Here is a 19,928-nt window from a genome sequence, read left to right as displayed (position 1 = left end):
CGGTTAGTGCTTTCCTTACTTCGCACGATAGTGGTTACGGACACTGGCAGCAGACAACTACAGCACTAAAAACAATTCTTGTTGTGATCTCATAACAGCTTTCGCTGCAAAACTAAAGAAAAAAAAAAGCTTATTGCCTAGGGTCTCCTCGAAATTGTCACCTTGCTCTTCCCATTGCATTACGCATGATAGTTCACAAAATCCGCATGCTTAAAATAACCATGATTCCCAAGCTTTAATACTACATTTGCCACACAGATCAACTTTCACTTCCATACTTAAAATGTGTTTCTGTCAAGCTGCGATTTTGTGTGGCTTCTTGAGTTTTGACATCATGTTTTTGATGATCTTGATTGCCAGATCGGGATAAAATTTTTCACATTTTTTTAACACATGAAGAGTGCAATTACCTTCTTTGAAACATGATATCATATATTTAGTTATGAACTTAAAGCAAGCGACCGGTATGTGCTGAACTTTTTAGAACTTCTCACTTCACAATTTTTCTGGTTCCTTCAAGTGCTTAACGCTTACTTTTCTGATAAGTAATTGCATTCTACAGTTAATGTGCAGCAACATCGGCCATTAAAGGCTAATAAATATATCCTAAGTGGCAGAAGAACTCTGTCCAAAAAGAGCTATATTTTCACATTGTCATGGTACAAAACAAGAACTATGCAACTTACTATCAAACTGATTGCATACTTTAAATCCGCATAAAAACTTATGTAAACAGCAAAAATTTCATTGGCCTAGGCTGAAGATTGAATAGAAACCTTTTTTTTTCCGAGTAGCATCTTCTTTTAAAGTAGAAGAAAGTAATGCGTGCAGACAAAACATGAGAGAAGAGAAGCCGAGAACGAAAACGTCATGTGCTTTTGCGCAACCCCGGGGGTCCCTCTTTTTTTGGGGTGTGTACACAAGTGCACGCTTAAAGGGGCCCTTCCGACACAAATCAAGCGTGTTGTTTTCATCGTTTCTTCTCGAACTGTTGAATGCACGGATACCTTGCTAGAGTCCTTCTAGAATTATTCGTCAACTGTTATTAGTATCTGTAAACCATATGAAGAACTCGAATGCCCAATAAAAAGCTTTGGCCAAGTGTTTACAGTCTACTCTGTTCAAATCAGTGTACCCTGACGATTTTAGCAGCGACACTGACTGAATACAATAGTGAACACTTGTTCAACTCTTGCAGCAGAGGAAGGCTGAGTAGTGCCCCGCATGTTTCGCAGCAGAAACAAATTAGCAAAGTGCGACTATCATTGACTTTTTTTTCCAAGTTGTTTGGCTGCCAAGTTGACTGCGTGTCACTCCCAACTCAAGTAAAGCATTCTATGGTGTTCCTGTGTCCAAAATGTGAGTGGAGCCAACTGTTAGCAGTTTCCAGCTGCTAAAATGGTCACACGCTTAACGGTGGTGAATTTTACAGGTCAATGCAATGCAACTTATAAAATTTTAACCGCGAAGCTGTTTACCTCAAGCCCCCATATGCATTAGCCACATGCATTCTCAAGGAGGGGTATTCTAGAAGGCTTGAATCCATTTTGGGAACAAGTTGCATGAACAGGAATGAAGAAGGGTAGAGGAAATAATGACAGTGTGGTGACTGCACCCATCACAATGCAAGCCATAGTACGAGAAGTCCGAAGATATAAGAAATTAAGCACCTAAGAGATTATCAGTGAGGCATACTAAGTACTAGCCAAAGATATACCTAAAGTGTGTGCAATGCCAGCCATAAAAGAAGTTATGGTAACTGCTTCCTTACTTGCAGAAAATTTCCTAACGTTTACTTCTCACAACTTCAAAACGAATGTGTTTTAGTTAGCTCATTAAACAGAACCTGAAGGGACAAAGAAAATGTGTTTTGTTTAACAAGAGTTCTGTTTACTCAGAGATTAACTAGAGTGGAGAATCTAAGTATGAAATGAATCGTGTCAGAGGCAGTACTTTCCTTTAAGCAGCAGTTCTGTTTAACAGATTTCCATTTACAGAGAATCCAGTGTATTTGTACCAATATTACCTGACAAAACGCTAGATCAGATAGTCCCATTCACACCTTTCTTCTTTAAGTAAGAACTAGCCTCGGTCGTTAGGCCATTTCAGTGCAAATGGCCAAGTTTTTTTTATGCGTGTTGAAAGATGACGCTCAGTAAGACTGAAACATGTGAAGAAAATGGGGAAGAGAGATTGGAGAAATCGGCTCATCACCTGTTCCGAGCTAGCACTAGCTGACAAGAAAGCTGGACTACCTAGAAGTTTGTAACATGTCACAAATATTTGTATGTCGTTTGCATATTATTTATTCATTTATTTATTATTATTTTTTCAGCTCAACATTTAAGCAGTCATGTGTGTTGCAAGCAAACCTGTGTTTCAAGAATAACATTTTGTAAATTTACATAAGTGCAGCATATTGTCTTTCTGAAACAATAAATACAGTAAGCAATGGGTTTCGAATTACGGCATTGAGCACAAGAGGTCTAGACAGTTGAAAAAGCCCAGCAAATTCCATTCGCAAGAATATAATATATTGACATTTAGATGTTCAACTATCAAATGATACAATGCAAAAGTGCTTGGCACAAAAAGATATGCACATTGAAAACATTGAGGAATGGTAGGTAGCGCCCTGGCTGAAAAAGCCGCAGCCAATAAAGAGGCCAGGTGTATCGCATGGTGTATCTCCATGACAGTTAACTGTATCATGACTCAAGGTTTATCTGCCATGAAAGTTAACCGATTTTGACTAGTATCGAATAACCCTTACCTTGCTCAAGAAAAGCACTATTAATATAAGCTGCAGCAGTGAACAAACTAGTGTCAACCTTGGAGAACACAGCTTCATAAGTAATGGCAGCTAACTCTGTAAAGTACATCTCTAAACAAAATTCAGTCAATCAATGGCATGCATAACCACGTAACGTGAAACAACTTTCACTGTCTCTTATTTTCTAATTTCAACCAAAAGGGCACTCTTGTTCTCCTTTTCGGAAAGCGGCAACACTAAGCAGATCAAAGAAGCAGAAGGAAAATCTTATGAGTTCATATCGCAGCAGCAACAGAAGCGTACATTCAATGCTGCCTACATCATGCCTAAATAAACTTGTTCTAACTGTACGTTTCTGTCAATTATGCTTCGATGTAAGGGGCATTTATGAAGAGGGTGTATCTGACCATAATGACATCGCTAACAGCTTATCAATGTAATCTGTCGATGGTGTTCTTATGTTGGCTATGCATAAAAGATGCACAAATAAATTTACCCAGGCTTTTGCCTGCCGGATAACTCGACTGTATGATCACTAAAAGGCAAAGCTGTGATTCACCCCTGCACAACCGTGATCACCTTTGCTGACCTGCATTCTAGGTGCATGTCTTGCAGAGATTTACCACATTTACTAGATTGTAACGAGACTGCAATTGTAATACGAGGGGCGACTTTTCACCTATCGAGGATGAAAACATAGTTATTTCAGTGTTCGATTGCTACGTGAGGGTCATCAACTTCAGGTAGCAAAAATCTGGCAAAAAAAAAAAAACCACAGCATATCCACAAAGTGAATTATGATAATTGGGCGAAGCTCCGGGGATCATTAACCCCCATACATTGCCCACTCGATGATGCAAAGACGTGACAAGTGTGTATAGTAATGTTGTTTATTAATCACAATGCGCATATGGCGTTGACATGCCCATAGGGATATTCATATGAAAATCCTATCCGCAGAGTGTCACGCCGACAAACGGGGGCCATGGCTTGACCCTAAGGAACTTCGCTCCTAAAGCTTGTGTATATTTGAGTGAGTACGGTACAGCATCACGTGCTTTCCAAGTTCTCGCTCATCCACTCCCGACACAGCATTACCTGCCAAATGCTTTTTGTTTTACTGTGACCAGAACCAGAACACTGACTACTCACGTTTGATCCTGAATCCACACCGCAGCAATCACTTAACGCCAAACCCATCGAAGTTCTTTCCCAATATTCCTTGAGCCATAGCTTCAAGTTAAAAAGTACACTGCATTTACAGAAAATCATCTTCCAGCCCTGCAACTAAAGTGCCAATAAGAATCATCGTAAAGGCTTAACCCATTGGCTGCCAAATATTATGTGCTGTACAGCTCCTCATTTCTTAGAGGCATTATTTCCATGCGTTTGACCCACGCAGACCATTACACATTCGATCGCAGCAATGAATATTTCAAAAAATGCTAAGTTAAATTCAGAATATGTAAACCCACTTTCAGTTTTAAAAATTCAGAATATGTAAACCCACTTTCAATTTCAGAACCCCAACAAGCAGTCACAATTTTTTTTTTAAATGTTTCAAACAGTCAGAATTATAATCAGATGCACAGTGTTCTCACTCATAGCTACTGCATTTTTTATTTCAGCGAGGGGGTAGAGGAGGAGGCCCTTCTATGCACTGGTTCCGATGCAGCCACAGATTTTATCTGACAGGATTCGATAAAATCAATGAGGACAATATGGCCCTTGGATTGATTAGAGTCATGTATGAATTAATATTTTTGCATGTGGGCACCCAACACTTACCAACCGAGAACAACAGATTAGTATTACTTTAAAAGGTACCCACAGTGTCAGCCCAGCGACATATATAAACTTGCGCAGAACATATGCGCAAGTTTATATGACTATGACTATGCTGACATCATTGACCTTGGTAATCCCCCCCCCCTGCCTTTGGGCTCATGTGCACCTGTTCCATTTTGGCAGTCAATAGGTTAAAGCTGAAATTACAGTTACACTTCAGAACACTGTAACACTAGTGTGCAATGCTTTAAAAACTACCAAGAGGCAGGCAACCCTCCCCTGTGAAGTGGAACCAGCCACCAACACAATGGAACCACTCCCACATGCAAAGTACAATTACGTGAAAAAGTGCTCGGTGCATGAAGCACCAAATGTATTACAGCACAGACCACCGCATACATTTCAAAAACAGAGAAGTATTGGCTGGTTTTGCACAACTGATCCACAAGACACCGTAGGACTTGCATAGCACATCATAATGCCTCCTAGTTATAACGTGTGAGTGCAAGTGAAAATATGTAAAACAGAGAACAATCCACAGAACCAGGGCCGGACAAGGAAGCTGCAAGTCATCACGACATACCTTTCACGGCTGCGGCTTTTCCTTTTCCGTTCTGGAGGGCTGTTGGTTCTAGAACGCCGGCGGCTTCGGCTGCGACTCTTCTTACGTGGAGGCGGTGACCTCCTTTTGCTCACACTTCTCTTCCGAGGACTTCTGCTCTTCTTTCGCAACCGTTCGGCACTACGCTTGCGCTGCAGCTCCATGGCTCGGCTCCAGCTTCGTCGTGGACGGCTCCTGCTACGAGGCCTCCTCTCTCGGCTCCTTCGCCTGTCTCTGCTTCGACTTGGGCTCTTCCTGTCAAGGCTTCTCCTCCTTTCTCGGCTGCGCCTCCTGTCCCGGCTGAGGCTGCGCCTCCTGTCTCGGCTGAGGCTCCGCCTCCTGTCTCGGCTGAGGCTCCGCCTCCTATCTCGGCTGCGGCTGCGCCTCTTGTCTCGGCTTAGGCTCCTGCGCCTATCTTTGCTTACGCTTCGCTTCTTCTCTCGACTGCGGCTTCTCCTCTTATTCCGAATGGGGCTTTGCTTCCTGTCTCGGCTGCGGCTTCTCCTTTTGTCTCTACTGCGACTCCTTCGCTTCTCACGACTGCGACTCCGCCTCTTTTCTCGGCTGGGACTTCGCTTCTTCTCTCTACTCCTGCTTCTTTTCCTCTCCTTGCTGCGGCGACTTCTGTCTCGGATAGGGTTCATCCTCCTCTCACGACTTCTGCTTCTCTTTTTTTCTCGGCTCAGGCTTCTCTTCTTCTCTCGACTGTGGCTCCTTTTTTTCTCCCGGCTGCGACTCCTCTTTTCTCGACTTTTGCTCCTTTTCTTTTCTCTGCTGCGGCTCCGTTTCGAGTCTCGGCTTCGTCTTTTCTTCGCTGGACTTTCGTCACGTGTCTCCCTGTCAGGACTGTCTGGAGAGGTGCTTCTACTTTTGCTGGGATCTTTAGAAGCGCCCCTCTCTGGACTCTGACTTGAGCTTGATGATGATGACTCTTTCCTTGTTCGAACTCTTTCAATGGAGGATGTGCTTGATGGACTCCTGCTACGACTCTTACGTCCATTGTCTGAGGTACTCCTTGTGTCGTCACTGTAACTGGTTTCTTTAGCTTTGTCGCCTGTCGTCGTACTTGGCTTCTTTTCACCGTCGTCATAAGAATCCGAGCAGGCAGATGGGCCTCGCACAGAGGATGAATTAGCTCCACTTTTGTTTTCTGTGTTCAAGTCTCCAGAAAGTCTGGTGCTTGTGGGTCGCTCTTCTGGGAGTCCAGGGCTTCCAGTTGAGCTGGACACTGCGCTTTCACCGCTTGGGACAGTAAGCTTCTCATAAATCATCTTGTCTCCTTTACTTGTACTCCTATCTTGCCGGTCCTGCTGCGGTTCTAGGCTTTTACACACAGTCATGTCCATAAGAGAGCCATTACCACCAGACTGACCTTTAGTGCTTGCCAATAACATGTCCCCAGCCAAGAAGCTCTCTTTAGAGCTACTGCTACTCACAACTGGAGTGTGAAGTGATTTGTTGTCTGCTTTTGTTCCCAACGATGAGCTAATATCAGAGCCAGCTGGTAGATCTCGCTCATCATCCATTTCATCATGAGAGTGCTGTGCTTCCTTATGTGCTGGAGAAGTTCTGGCTTCATTTGGGGGAAGTGGTCCATATGGAGCATCCTTATCCTCACCTTCCGTTTCTGAGGGTCGTTGCTTCTCAAGTTCTTTCTCTTTCTCATCATGTGTACGGTCCTCACCTTTGTCATCTGCATCAGGTTCATCAGTTTCAGACATTGGCGATGCTGCCCTGTTATCTTCAGGCTTATCATCTTGTGAGCTAACACTGTCAGCATCACTGCCCCTGCGTGGCTTTTTTTTGACTGGCGAAGATGGCTTCGCTTTGCTTTTTCTTTCGGGGCTGCTGTCATACTCACTGCTGAGCTCGTTCTTATATCGTTTCAGGATCAAGCCCGCCCTTGGCGTCTCTCTGTCCCTAGACTTCCTCCTGCTTGAGTCTCTCCCTTTGCTCTGGCTTCGCCGCTGACGTACCCTCTCTCTGCTTTGGCTACGCCTTTTGGTCTGGTCGTGGCTGCGGCTTCTACGAGACCTGCTGCCGCTTCTCTTTCGAGCTGAGCGTGTTCCACTGCGCCCAACACTCGTACGCCGTTCCCGGCTTTTGCTTCTCTTACAGTCACGGCTTCGGCTTCTTCTTCTGTCCCGGCTTTTGCTCCTCCTCCGATCACGACTTTTGCTTCTTTTTCGCTCACGACTTTTGCTCCTTTTTCGTTCTCGGCTCCTGCTCCTCTTTCTGTCCCTACTCTTGCTTCTCTTCCTTTCTTGACTCTTGCTCCTCCTTCGCTCCCTGTTTTTGCTTGGCCTTCTTTCTCGACTCTTGCTTCTCCTCCGCTCACGCACTGGGCTTCTCTTCCTATCTCTACTCTGGCTTCTCTGTCTATCCCGACTCTTGCTCCTTCTGTCACGGCTCTTGTTCCTTTTACGGTCAAGAGTCTTGCTTTGCGTCCTGTCTGGGCTAGCGCTCTTTTTTCTAGCATGGCTGCCACGTGCACTGTGACCTGGGCTTGCGCTATCACGTCTGTCACAACACTCCTTCTTTGTACTTTTTTCCTCGGGGTCTGCCCGGTCATCCTTGCGCAGCTTCTTGATGTCGCTGCTCGGGCTTGGAGACTCGCTACTCCGTGATCTTTTTGTGGTCGCCTGGTTCGGACTGCGACTTCTAGATGAACGAGAGCCTACTCTCTCCTTGCTGCTGCTGCGACTTCGTCCCTCTGCTGGTGAAGAGCTTCTGGACGAGCACTCTGATTCGTTACCATCCATTGCTTCCTCTGCTGCACCTACACGTGGAGCTGTGCTTGCAACTTCAGGCTTTTTTGTGGGAGATGGAGGATTCGATTCACTCCCAGGTGGTCCACTAAGCTGTGAAGCAGTGCCAGTTGAGTCCACAGAGTCGGATGATTGATTACCACGGCCCTTTTGTGGCTGGGGTGGGTGCTGGTCATGCTGCTGCTCATTCATATGGGCAGACTTTTCCTGCGGAACTGGCAATGTCACACCCGGGCCAACTTGACCGTGCCCTGGCAAACCCGTAAACTGGTAAGGAACATGTACTGGCATCACAGTAGCCGAATACAGTGCCCCGCTGTGCACGTTTACAGGTGGCGGCAGCACAGTTGCAAGAGATATCTGAGGTGTCAGCTTTGCTGAAACATCATGAAAAGCAGATTGTTGTGCAGCTTTTGTAGCAGGGCTTGGCAAAGCAGACAGTTCTTCAGCTTTGTTTGTGGACTTGTCAGGAGCAATCAATGGTGGATCAGCGGATGGCTGCACCGTGGCCACAGATCCAACAGCACCAACCCCATCTTGCCTTCCCTGCAAGAGGCCCTTTTGTGCGGCACTTTCACTTGTATTGACTTCTCTAACAAAAGGCCTCACCTGGCCCACAGGTTTGGTTACTTCAGGCTTCAACCAAGGGGGCGGTGGTGGTGGCTGCAATTCAGCATAGGTCCAAGGAATGGCAGCTCTGGCGGGTGCTCCCTTAGCCAATGTCTCCTCAGACGTAGGGGCCTTCTGCAGTGGCACACACTCTTGCAAGGCCTTGGTTTCAGTCTGATGTCGAGAAGTGATGGAGGGTGAGCTGCAACGTTCATCAGAAGGCAGGCTCTGGCTGAGGCAATCCTCCGCTTCAAGCTCGCCACCAGAGGACAGCGAGTCTGAAATGTCCATGTCCTCTAGTTGAGTGTCTTCAGACTGGGCTGCAGGCTCTGCTGGCAGTGGCACTTCCTCAAGGCTGTTGTTTGCTGGTTGGCTTTTCTCGTTCTTGCCAGCAGCACCAGAGCCTGTCTCAGGCTGCGAGGGTTTTGTCGTTGATTCCACTCTGTCGGGGCTTGGCTCCTCATCAAGACTAGCTTCTTCTTCCTCAAATGGTCCATAAAGAACCACTTGGTTTTTGCCGCCATCAACGGAACTTTCTTTGTCACTCGCTCTGTCCTGCTTTGTTTGCTCGTCTGTCGATTTCGATCGTTTTTCTTTACAGTCTTCATCAATAGAGCTTTCACTGCTCTTATCAGGTGTTGAAGGTCTAACACTAGAGGCCTTCTCTTCACTCTTTTTATCTCTCTCATTAGACTTGCTACGGTCTGAAGAACTGTCACAACTGCTTGAATCATGTGAAGAGCGCCTTTGTTTGCTCGCCGACCGTTTACGGCTGCAACTACGACTTCTCCTCTCTCTTTTAGGACTTTGACTTTTTCTCTTATGTCCTTTATCCCTGCTTGTACTTCGTCGAGAATTTTTAGAGCTATGGCTTTGACTACGGCGACCTCGATGCCTACTCACTGACCTTTTGCGGCTTCGGCTCCGCCTTGGTGGTGATCGACCACGACTTTGCTTGCTTCCAGACCACCCTCGGCCACGGTTTGGGCTTGGGCTGCGACGACTTTCAGGTCGTCTTGGACTACGGCTGCGATGACTTTCAGCACGCCTCGGGCTACGACTGCGACGGCCTTCGGTACGTCTTGGGCTGCGGTTGCGAGTAACTTCAGAACGTCTAGGGCTACGGCCACGAAGACCTTCTGAACGCCGAGGGCTACGACTGTGACGGCCTTGAGACCGCCTTCGGCTGTGACTACGGCCAGTCGATCTTTCAGGACTACGGCTCAGCCGGCCGCGGCTTAGGCCACGGCGCTGGATTCTAATGGGACTTGACCGTTTTGGACTACGGGAGCGACCTCGTGATCGGTCATATCGGCTGTTATCTCTACTCTTGCTCCTTTCTCGTCTTAAATCCTTGCTCTGAGTGCCACGTCGGCTCCTGCTGGAACTGCGAGCTCTGTTTTGCCGGGAAAGTCGAGGACTCTCCCTTTGCGAAAGACTTCGGCTACGACTTTTGCTCCGCTTGTCTCGGTCATCTTCAGATGAATCAGATGAGCCAGACGATCGACAACGCTTTGTTCTGTAGCTTCGCCCTTTCTTTTGTGTTGGTTTTTTAGCTGGCTCTGCTTTTGAAGCACGGCTAGCAGGCCCTGCTGCAGATGCGCTCTTGTGGTCATCATCCGAACCGGAGCTGCTAGAAGCCCGCTTGCTCCTTTCTGGAGAAGTAGACACACTTGACCTTCTAGATGTTCGCCCAGTGCGTTTAGCTTGTTTAACATCATCCTTGGTTGCTGGCTCCTTCTGCTCAGTGTCACTTTTGCCACCAGGGTTTTCATCTTTGCATGTGCCGCCCTTGTCTTTCGACAACTCATCTTGCATCACTGCAGCATCTACATTTGAAGAGGCACTAGTGTCTCTACGCTTGCTTTTGCTCTTCTGTTTCTTCTTTGGCTCTTTGTCAGTGGTATCTGACTTATCCTTAGCCGAGTTTTCCTTGTCTTTGTCTGCCGTTACCTCCACCCAGCAGTCATCTGTACTGGAGTGAACCCGTTCCTCCTCCTCCTGTAAAGCAACATAAAAGGCCAAGTGAATTGTTTCACCTCAACACATCAACACACTGCACCCAACCAGCATTCTGCTCTAGCCAATATCACATGGCAAAAACAGGTTGTCTGTGCCAAATGCAAAATTCGTGTATGAAAGAAAATGATGCCCCATTGATGTAATGGCAATACAGTCTTAGGACTTAACAGTGACTCTTCAAGAAGACTTCTTTCCTGAACAATGCCCGGCTACTAAGTAGATCCACAGTTACAGCTTAAAATTCAATCACTCAGCATCTGTTCTGCCCGAGGCACGAAGTAAGATCAGACATGACTGCCAAATTAGTTCACCTGAAAGGAACACGTTCTGCAACACTAGGTCTGCCTTCACAGCAAGCTTGCCGCATGATACCACAAATGATGAAAAGTCGCAGAGGAGAGATGCTAGTCCTCGAGCATAGCTGTGGGCGTGTGGGTCTGCCACTGCTATAGCAGCGCATGTGCTTGCCTACTTGTTCTGGGTGCTGCATGCACACCGCACCCCGGCAACGACGGCCTCTCGTGCGCTCGTGAGTGGAGTTATTTCTACATGCCTTGACAGACGACACTGCATGTTGTGAGTTGTTGGCTGGGAGCGCAAGAAAAAAAGAAGGCATGTGTGAAAGTGTAAAGAGAAGCAGAGGTAGAGAGCAAAATTATCTAGACGCTCTAGTCTGCATAGCGCCGTATGTCCCAAGCAAATGTGTGTAGCTGCAGCAGAGTCGGCGCTTCTCTGTCATATTGAGCTCCATGGCCCAGGCCACAAACGTGCTCAAAGCTACAGCCTGATAAACACTGGACTCTATCGCGTAACACTCCTACCATCTTACAGTGATCAGTGATCAGTCATCTTACAGTGACACATATTGCTAAGACTGGGCTGCGTAACAGACTAGTGACTTCAAATCAATATAATAAATAAATGATAGATGCACCAGTAAGGAACATAGTTAGCTGTGTACAAAGTAACCCTAAACCTGTTTGCTGGCAGTCTATAAACTCGGCATTAAACCAGACCTGCATGTGTGTTTGGTCAGCAAACTCTCAGGAAACACTAAATGATTATGCGTACATGTGATGCAGACACAAAGGAGCACAAGACATAACCTCTGAACTAAGTCCTATATATTCTACTCGGCATTAAACCAGACCTGCACATGTGTTTGACCAGCGAACTCTCAGGAAACACTAAATGATTATGCGTACACGTGATACAGACACAAAGGAGCACAAAACTTGACAATTTCTGAGCTAGGTCTTATATATTTTACTCGGCATTAAACCAGACCTGCACGTGTGTTTGATTGATTGATTTGTGGAGTTTAACGTCCCAAAACCACCATATGATTATGAGAGACGCCGTAGTGGAGGGCTCCGGAAATTTCGACCACCTGGGGTTCTTTAACGTGCACCCAAACCTGAGCACACGGGCCTACAACATTTCCGCCTCCATCGGAAATGCAGTCGCCGCAGCCGGGAATCGAACCCGCAACCTGCGGGTCAGCAGCCGAGTACCTTAGCCACTAGACCACCGCGGCGGGGCCTGCACGTGTGTTTGGTCAGCGAACTTTCAGGAAACACTAAATGATTATGCGTACATGTGATGCAGACATAAAGGAGCACAAAACTTAACAACCTCTAAGCTAAGTCCTATGTATTCTACTCCGCATTAAACCAGACCTGCACAAGTGTTTGGTCAGTGAACTCTCAGGAAACACTAAATGATTATGCGTACATGTGATGCAGACACAAAGGAGCACAAAACTTGACAACGCCTAAGCTAAGTCCTATATATTCTACTCAAACGCAAGTTACACTTCACGGGACAGCAATGCAGACAGTTATTGGGTGCTCTCCCGCAAATGGCCACAAAACTGAACCGACTCGGAGCTCATCAGCAGTTTCAACAACAACAAAAAAAGTCACACAGAAACATCCCGACAACATCCCCACGATTCCACAGCACATGGGTAGACATGGAAATTGTCTAGATGCCATATATTTTGTTATGTAACCACAATAGTAAGACACTGGAGACGATCAAATGCTTTAGTTGTAGTGTGATGATGCTATCTGTTTTCTTGATTAGAGATGGCATGCCTAACAGAAGTTCATTGGAGAATAAATGGGTGAGCAATGAGCAATGAACTACTCAGCCTTCCAATCAATGCATTGGACTGTTCACGTAGCTCAAGCAAAATGAAGACGGGGCAAACTTGTGACCCCTTGTGGCCTAAGTACAAAAAAACACAGTTATGACATGAACTAGTGTGTCGTGCTCATCTATCATTTCACTTTTTTGCCCACTAACACGTCATGTAGCCACATGAGATGGGTAAATCAAAGGAGCAGTGAAAAGAAAAAAAAAAAGGATTGGGAGCATCTGCCAGATTCCAACCAGCCTTAAAAGATGTCTAAAAAACAAGCATGTGTTTCTCTTTTGATGAGTCACAAAGTGTGAGCAAATATTTTAGGATGTGATCGGATCTTATAAACCATTCATCTCTATTGCAAGATTTGGATTTCTACAATGTTAAACAAGTTGCCAGTGCTCAGCTAAAAATAGTGCTGTGTAAGTAGCATCCGACTGTAATGCAGTAGTCAAGTGCTAATCAACACATTATTATGGGCTATTGATAGTGAAAGTAACTTCTCACATTTAAGGACAACAAATGGTTATCTTTAGACTGCTTTTTTATTTTTAGCTACTGAACCAGAGTGGTGAAATTTAATGTAGAACTAGGATAGTCGGGAAGTTTGCAATTGCTCATCATAACATGATAACAACATATATTGTGCACACTGCATAACATATTGTGCATGTTGCAACAGTATCAAACGTTGAATTCTGCTTTTTTAATACCAAACAGGTCGCCTCACTAAAATGGCAGTCTATAGACGTGAAATGTGGGTGGCAACGTAACGGCAGAAATAGATAATTTTTACAGGTAAAAAGAAGGCATTGAAACTACTGAACTGTCCAAGACTGTCTTTGCTTGCAATATGTACTTCAGTCAGCAGTTGAAGTTGGGGTAGGGCAGTAAAAGGAGAGACAGAGGGCAGAGGATGGAGAAAAGTAAAGGACAGAACAAATGAAATTCCTGCACAGTTAAGCCTATGGCAACATCTAGTTGATGCGGTGGTTCGCTGTGTATTATGGACCTTGAACAAGGAGCAATCACTCACAGTACCCCGCCGCGGTGATCTAGTGGCTAAGGTACTCTGCTGCTGACCCGCAGGTCGCGGGATCAGATCCCGGCTGCGGCGGCTGCATTTTTGATGAAGGCGGAAATGTAGGCCCGTGTGCTCAGATTTGGGTGCATGATGAACCCCAGGTGGTCAAAATTTCCGGAGCCCTCCGCTACGGTGTCTTTCATAATCATATAATGGTTTTGGGACGTTAAATTCTACATATCAATCAATTAAATCAATCACTCACAATAATAGTAAATCATCTTTAAGTGTGAATTATAACAAACTGTTTATATTGTAATGACTAGAAGTGGCATCGTGGCTTGGAACTTTATTCTAGGGCACTCATTACTACTCCATGGCATGAAAGACAAAGTGGTAGTCTGTGGATTTAGGAGTCTTCTACTCAGTTGTCATAATTAAAGCGCAAGTATGTTTATGCGATCACTGACATCACATCACTGCATAGAGAGAATCGAATCACTGCATTGAAGAGCACACACCATTTATTATTCGAGACAAGAAGACGAAAGACAGAAAAGGAAAGTGGTACACACCAGTCGTCGTGAGTACCACTTCTTTGTGCCCTTTCTTGACTGGTTCATTCCTTAAACACCATGAACCAAACGACTCAGACTTTAACCTTATTTATTATTGCCTACGTGCGTTACTATAAAGTGAGATTAAATTTCTTCCGATGGATGTCAAGTTGCGGTGCACTGAATGTTCCGTCAAACATGGCAGTGCACTCAGCAAAGTGAGTGTGAGCCACAATGTGTAAAACATTTATGTGAACCGAACACATAATGAAGGTCCAACAAAGGACTGAATTCGTTCAAAGCTCCAGCCACTAATTGACAGAGCTGGCAATAAGAAGTTGTGTGCAAAAATATAGACACCATACCCAAAGAGCGTATTAAGACAGTACAGAGGATGCGTATTTCTTGAGTATTATAGCCAATGTGCAACTGCTGCTGAGAATAGTAAGTTACACGTTAAGACAAAACAGCATGGACAGTAAAGAATGCATTGTGCTGCTTATGTTTTGCACTACCACAATTTAACACTGCATTCTACCAGCACAGTGTCTCGTGAACACACAATGTGCACCTCAGAAAAACTAGCGGTGACAAGAACTGCCGAGGCTGCAACTCTACGAAAGCAGACAGAGCAACCACCAACATTGCACCACAACCAATTTGCCAAGATTGCCAGCCGTCCAACAGCTTACAGCAAATTCGCACTACCAAAAAATTACTGATACCTCTTGTCCTGAGAGAGCCAGTGAATATCTTTCTCAAACTAAATATAATTAATGAATTGAACTTTATGTGCGAGTAAAATTTAGGGGATTCGGTGATGCACTTTCACGGTGGAAAAGTTATATATCTTGGAGATCGTTGAGAAGCAACTCTGGATTTTAAATATTTAAATGTTAGGCCATTCTGTCAAAGTATTGCATGCACATTTTTAGTAGAAATAAATTTCTTGTTAGCTAAGAGAGTGACAAATTCCAGCAGTCCAAATGATGAATGTTGAATATACCGTGGGAAAACGTAGACCAGAAATGCCATGCTGTAACACCTTGATGATCTTGAGAGGTCAATAAGAGGCAACGTGGAATGTGGAAGTCAAACAGAGTGGGAAGTTTTAGTGCCGCCTTCTTCCACAATTCAATGACAGGCTGTCACTCACGACCTGGATAGACTATGCGTCCCCTCTGCAGCATCTTGGGACACGTGTATCTTGATTGCCGAGCCACACCGTCAGAGGAGAGAAGGCAGATTGGCCGCAAAGGCTACAGAATGATTATACCAAGGGTATGGTCTCCTGCAGCACACAATCCAGACTCTTAAGCGGCGCCTAAACTTCCCGCGAAGTAGTGGATATCGAACTCTCGCATGAATTGAAAGTTGAAGCATGTGAAAGAGCGCCCGAATTTGTGCGCACTAAAAAGTAATAAATATGCTGGCATTTTACTTGGCATGCAGATAAAACACCCCAAGTTCAAAGGCGGTTCACTTCATACACAATGGGAAGGCATAACTCAGCAAAAAGCTATTAGTATCGAGTCTTTCTCCAGCTTCAGATCAAGTGATAGTAGCTATAAAAATGAAGCCAAGCCAAAGGCACCATGAAGCTTAAGGAAGAGAGACATATTGAATCTTTTCAGACTGAGAGCATGTTATGGACATGCATATAGTCCACTTGCTTTCAAGAAGGCTGTAATTGCTTACACAATTGCACAACTGTAGGCTGTAATGACTACAGTTGTGGTGATGGTGATGAAGCTCAAGATACGTAGTATAATATATTCCACCATTGCCTTGCTCATGCACTATGGAAACGGGAGACCAGAAAATACAAACAAGCCCTGCTTAAAGTTTGCATGTATTGGCTTCAAAACTGTAAAAGCTAATTCAAAGAATAAGGTTTTCAATTTTCAAAATAAAGTACACATTGCCTAATGGCCTCTATTTCCCATAAACATTAATGGCCCTTAGCAAGTTTGTAAGGCCAATCTACAACAAAATGAAAGCTAGCTCCTGCGTACAAGAAAGCTGATCAACTTGATTGTCATTTGCATGACACTGCTAGAATGTTGTAACTTATCAGCATTTCTTGAAGGGACATTGAACAAAAAATTTGAAAAACTAACAAAACATCAAAATTCTACTCAGAAGCAACTGTTCCGATAAATAGAGTCAATTTCCCGTATTTTTGAAGTGATGGCTGTATTTTTGACAAACTGTCAGCACGCGACTGCAGGTTAGCACGAGCCATGATGTCACAATCGCCAAAGCGCATGTAGGATGCATGTGTTTATGTCCACCTCTTTCTCTCACCTCTCCTTTTATGCCGCTATCCCTATTCCACAAAATCGCTGTTACTTTACTCCAGCAAAGAGCATTGTGCACCACTTTTGCTGTTCGTGCCAGTTTTGGAAGATGCAGGGGAGCGGAACGATTGCCATTTTTTGGGCGTGTTGGTAAACGAAACTTGAAGACATATTGCGTGCGAAAAGACAGGGACATAAGAGAGACGACAACACAAGAGCATCGTGATGTCATCTCTCTGACATCTCTGTCTGTTAGCGCTCAATATGTCTTCAAGTCGAGCGAGTCAAGAAAAGCGGGCGACGGCTGGCTTTGTTGATTTGCCTGTATCGGGCGTATGCGACGCCACTTTCGCTAGTTGATGGTGCGGCCGCTAGACGCGGCAATTTGTGAAAAACGCACTGAATCCACTATTTTCCTGTAGTTCCTGGCTGGAATTAAGGGTGTAACTATCTATTTCGGGATGCAATCTTTTGATTTGGTTGAAAACATTGGCAGCGAAAATTCTGTTCAGTATCTTTCTAACTACTGCTTGGGAAATGAAGCTTGGCAAATGAACCTTGCTTTATCTGCCAATAAACCAGTTTAATAGCCTGCTTTCATTATCAACCACAATACCAACAGCACATGATATAACTATCAAAAGCAACACCAATGGGGCTGCCCATGCTGTCGACCGACACAAAATCTTCTCAAACTTTCCTCATTTGTAAACACAGTTGTGTGTCAACAAGTACTAGTCATAATGGCCCTGCCAGAAAGCATTTGCAAGTGCCAAAACTTTGTTTGCAACAAGAAAGCCATGCATAATACCATGCATAAACCATAAAAACCATGCACAAGCACTGCATCACAGGATGGTATGCTACAGTGGCAGTAGTGTTCATACTCTGCTGTTCTAGTAACTATTTTACACCAACAGAACCTTATAAGGATATGGCCTCTAAAAAAAAATAAAAGCAATAGGAAAAGTGACTGGACCTCATTCACAAGTATAATTTCACTAAAGCATACTGTTAATTATGAAACGATGGTGACCCAGAGGTGGATAGTTGTTCCTTCTTTTTTTGCATATACCTAGTTTTCACATTTATCACCTGTTTGGCTCACTTAGCTTATCAGTGAGAGGATGTCATAACTACCAAGCAAGTGTTAAAAGTCAAGCTATTTCTGTCCCGAATAAGGAAAATGTTGGAAAACTGTGCTATGCACTTAACTGTATCAAAACAATCGTACATGATGCAAGGATTTTTGATAGCATGTTTAGAAGGCAACAGTAACAGTTCTGCTGTCTTCTATAAACGTTTGTCTACATTTTGATTTTTTTTTGGGGTTTAACGTCCCAAAACCACCGTATGATTATGAGAGACGCCGTAGTGGAGGGCTCCGGAAATTTTGACCACCTGGGGTTCTTTAACGTGCACCCAAATCTGAGCACACGGGCCTACGACATTTCCGCCTCCATCGGAAATGCAGCCGCCGCAGCCGGGATATGAACCCGCGACCTGCGGGTCAGCAGCCGAGTACCATAGCCACTAGACCACCGCGGCGGGGCACGTTTGTCTACATTACAGAGGATGTCGAATATATTTAGCACCCACCATTTCTGAATTTACAACAATATGCCTCATTGCAATCACTTTTCATCCATTGAAGGTAATGTTAACCGAGCACCACACCCTTGCGAATGGAAAGATCTGACATCACTGTGGCCAATGCGTCGTATCATCGCGGTGGGAGCTCATCCGTACAGAGGTAGCCAGAAACTGTTTTGATTGGGGGGGGGGGGGGGGGGGCGCCACCTTGATTTCAGGAGGGGCACCCCCTTAAGAGGGCCATTTTTCGCAACCGCAGGCAGAAAATATTCAGCGTTATCGTCACCTTAGACGCCGCGTTGTCGGAATAGGACGTCAGAAACTGCGCCTGTGACGTCACGAGTAAGCTCGCTTCACCAAATTAAAAGATATGTACGTTTGGAAGCCACCCACTGCGTTACGATTATTCTTTCCATTTATAATATGAAGAAGCTTCAAGCGGTCAGCTAGCTTCAACAGTAAAGGCATACCAAAATCAGTTCGAAGCTGTGCCACAAGCAACGTAAACAGCGAGCTACGCTAACGTTATGCGTTTAAAGAGATCCCGCATTCAAGCATACACACTGCATTAAAAAATATTTCCGCGGAATTGGCCTCACTAATTATCGCGCAAAGCGTTACGGACATAAAACTCCATAGAAATGTTTCGAAAGCACCCATCGGTCGCTCAGATAAGCTGGGAAAAAGCGTTGGAAGACGGGTCATCACGATTATCGCGGCACCCTGCGACGCTCACGATCGCGGCTGTTCGGGTCCCCAGGCACGAAACCGCGGTTAATACAGCGTTCATAAACCGCAAACAAGGGAATAAGTCGCTTTACCATCCGCCCATTTCGTAGCATGGCAACGGTCGGGGTTTACCAGCAGCCACGGCGCGCTAAAAAGCGAAAAACAGTGCGGGGAAAATTAAAATAGCACCAGCAGGCCTCGCCGCCGAGCAGCCGCCATTTCGACTGGGACGACCGAAATGCTGACGTACAATAGCGCATTGGCAGTATTCAGCGTTATGTGATAAATCTCCGGCAACGCGGCATTCGCGGCGCAGGTCAATTAACGACGCCATTCACGGGAGGGGAACGAAAACACTCACGTTCTCTGAATGAGCTTTTCGGGATTTGTGTTTTTTCTTCTTTTTGTGCTTGCGCTTCTTGGATTTCTTCGACTTGGAGCTGTGCTGCGAGTCTGAGTGCTTCTCCTTGGCCTCCGCATCCTTCCCCTCGATCTTCTTCGTGAAATAGTCGGCCAAAATGTCTTCCACTCTGGTATCGTGAGGCAACGAAATATCCTCCATACTTGTTTCTGTACGAGCAGCACGCTCACGCGCGATGGCGATTGAGATTTTGGCTCGTCCGCGAGCTACATGGTTGCCGGAACAGTTCGGTCATTGTTCGGTTGCAGAGGAGTTGATAGGCTGTTTTGTGTAGGTTTATTACGACAACTTGGTAGCGCACACAAACGAGACCAGGTAAGAAGGTTCACAAACAAGTGCAGATTTTAACTCATGTTAAATCATAGAAGAAATATATACAATGAAGCACGAAGGTGGAGAGGGTTACAAAGGGATCCAGTATTAACCGAAATTACAGTGTAGTACACTGTAACCGAAATCAATTAAGTGTCGTCCAGAAATGTAAGCCCACCCATCGATCATGACACGAAGATTATGGAAAATGCTGAAGCCTTTTTTTATGTGTCACTTCATCCTCCGTATCACTTTAAGATTCTGAGATTGCGTTTCTAGGCG

General features: G+C 45.1%; 1 protein-coding gene across 5 annotated transcripts in view; it reads right to left on the bottom strand.

The window, feature by feature from the left end:
- The window catches only part of LOC119174558 (uncharacterized), a 74,684-nt gene extending 55,146 nt beyond the window's left edge, over positions 1–19,538 (bottom strand). For 2 of the 5 annotated variants that reach the window (XM_037425510.2, XM_037425511.2), the window contains exons 1-2: positions 19,275–19,538; positions 5,145–10,540 (exon numbers count right to left, since the gene is read on the bottom strand). In XM_037425510.2, the coding sequence (XP_037281407.1) occupies positions 5,145–10,540; positions 19,275–19,475 (5,597 nt within the window). In that variant the 5' untranslated portion in view covers positions 19,476–19,538. The remainder of the gene's footprint in view (positions 1–5,144; positions 10,541–19,274) is intronic. The other 3 variants (XM_075895437.1, XM_075895438.1, XR_012895353.1) reach the window with 2 other exon arrangements.
- Positions 19,539–19,928: the final 390 nt, after the last annotated feature.

The sequence above is a fragment of the Rhipicephalus microplus genome, chromosome 5 (genome assembly GCF_043290135.1).
Source record: "Rhipicephalus microplus isolate Deutch F79 chromosome 5, USDA_Rmic, whole genome shotgun sequence".
In the NCBI taxonomy this organism is placed as follows: Eukaryota; Metazoa; Arthropoda; class Arachnida; order Ixodida; family Ixodidae; genus Rhipicephalus; species Rhipicephalus microplus.
Note: the sequence above shows the minus strand (reverse complement) of the source record. Positions and strands in the feature narration are given on the sequence as shown.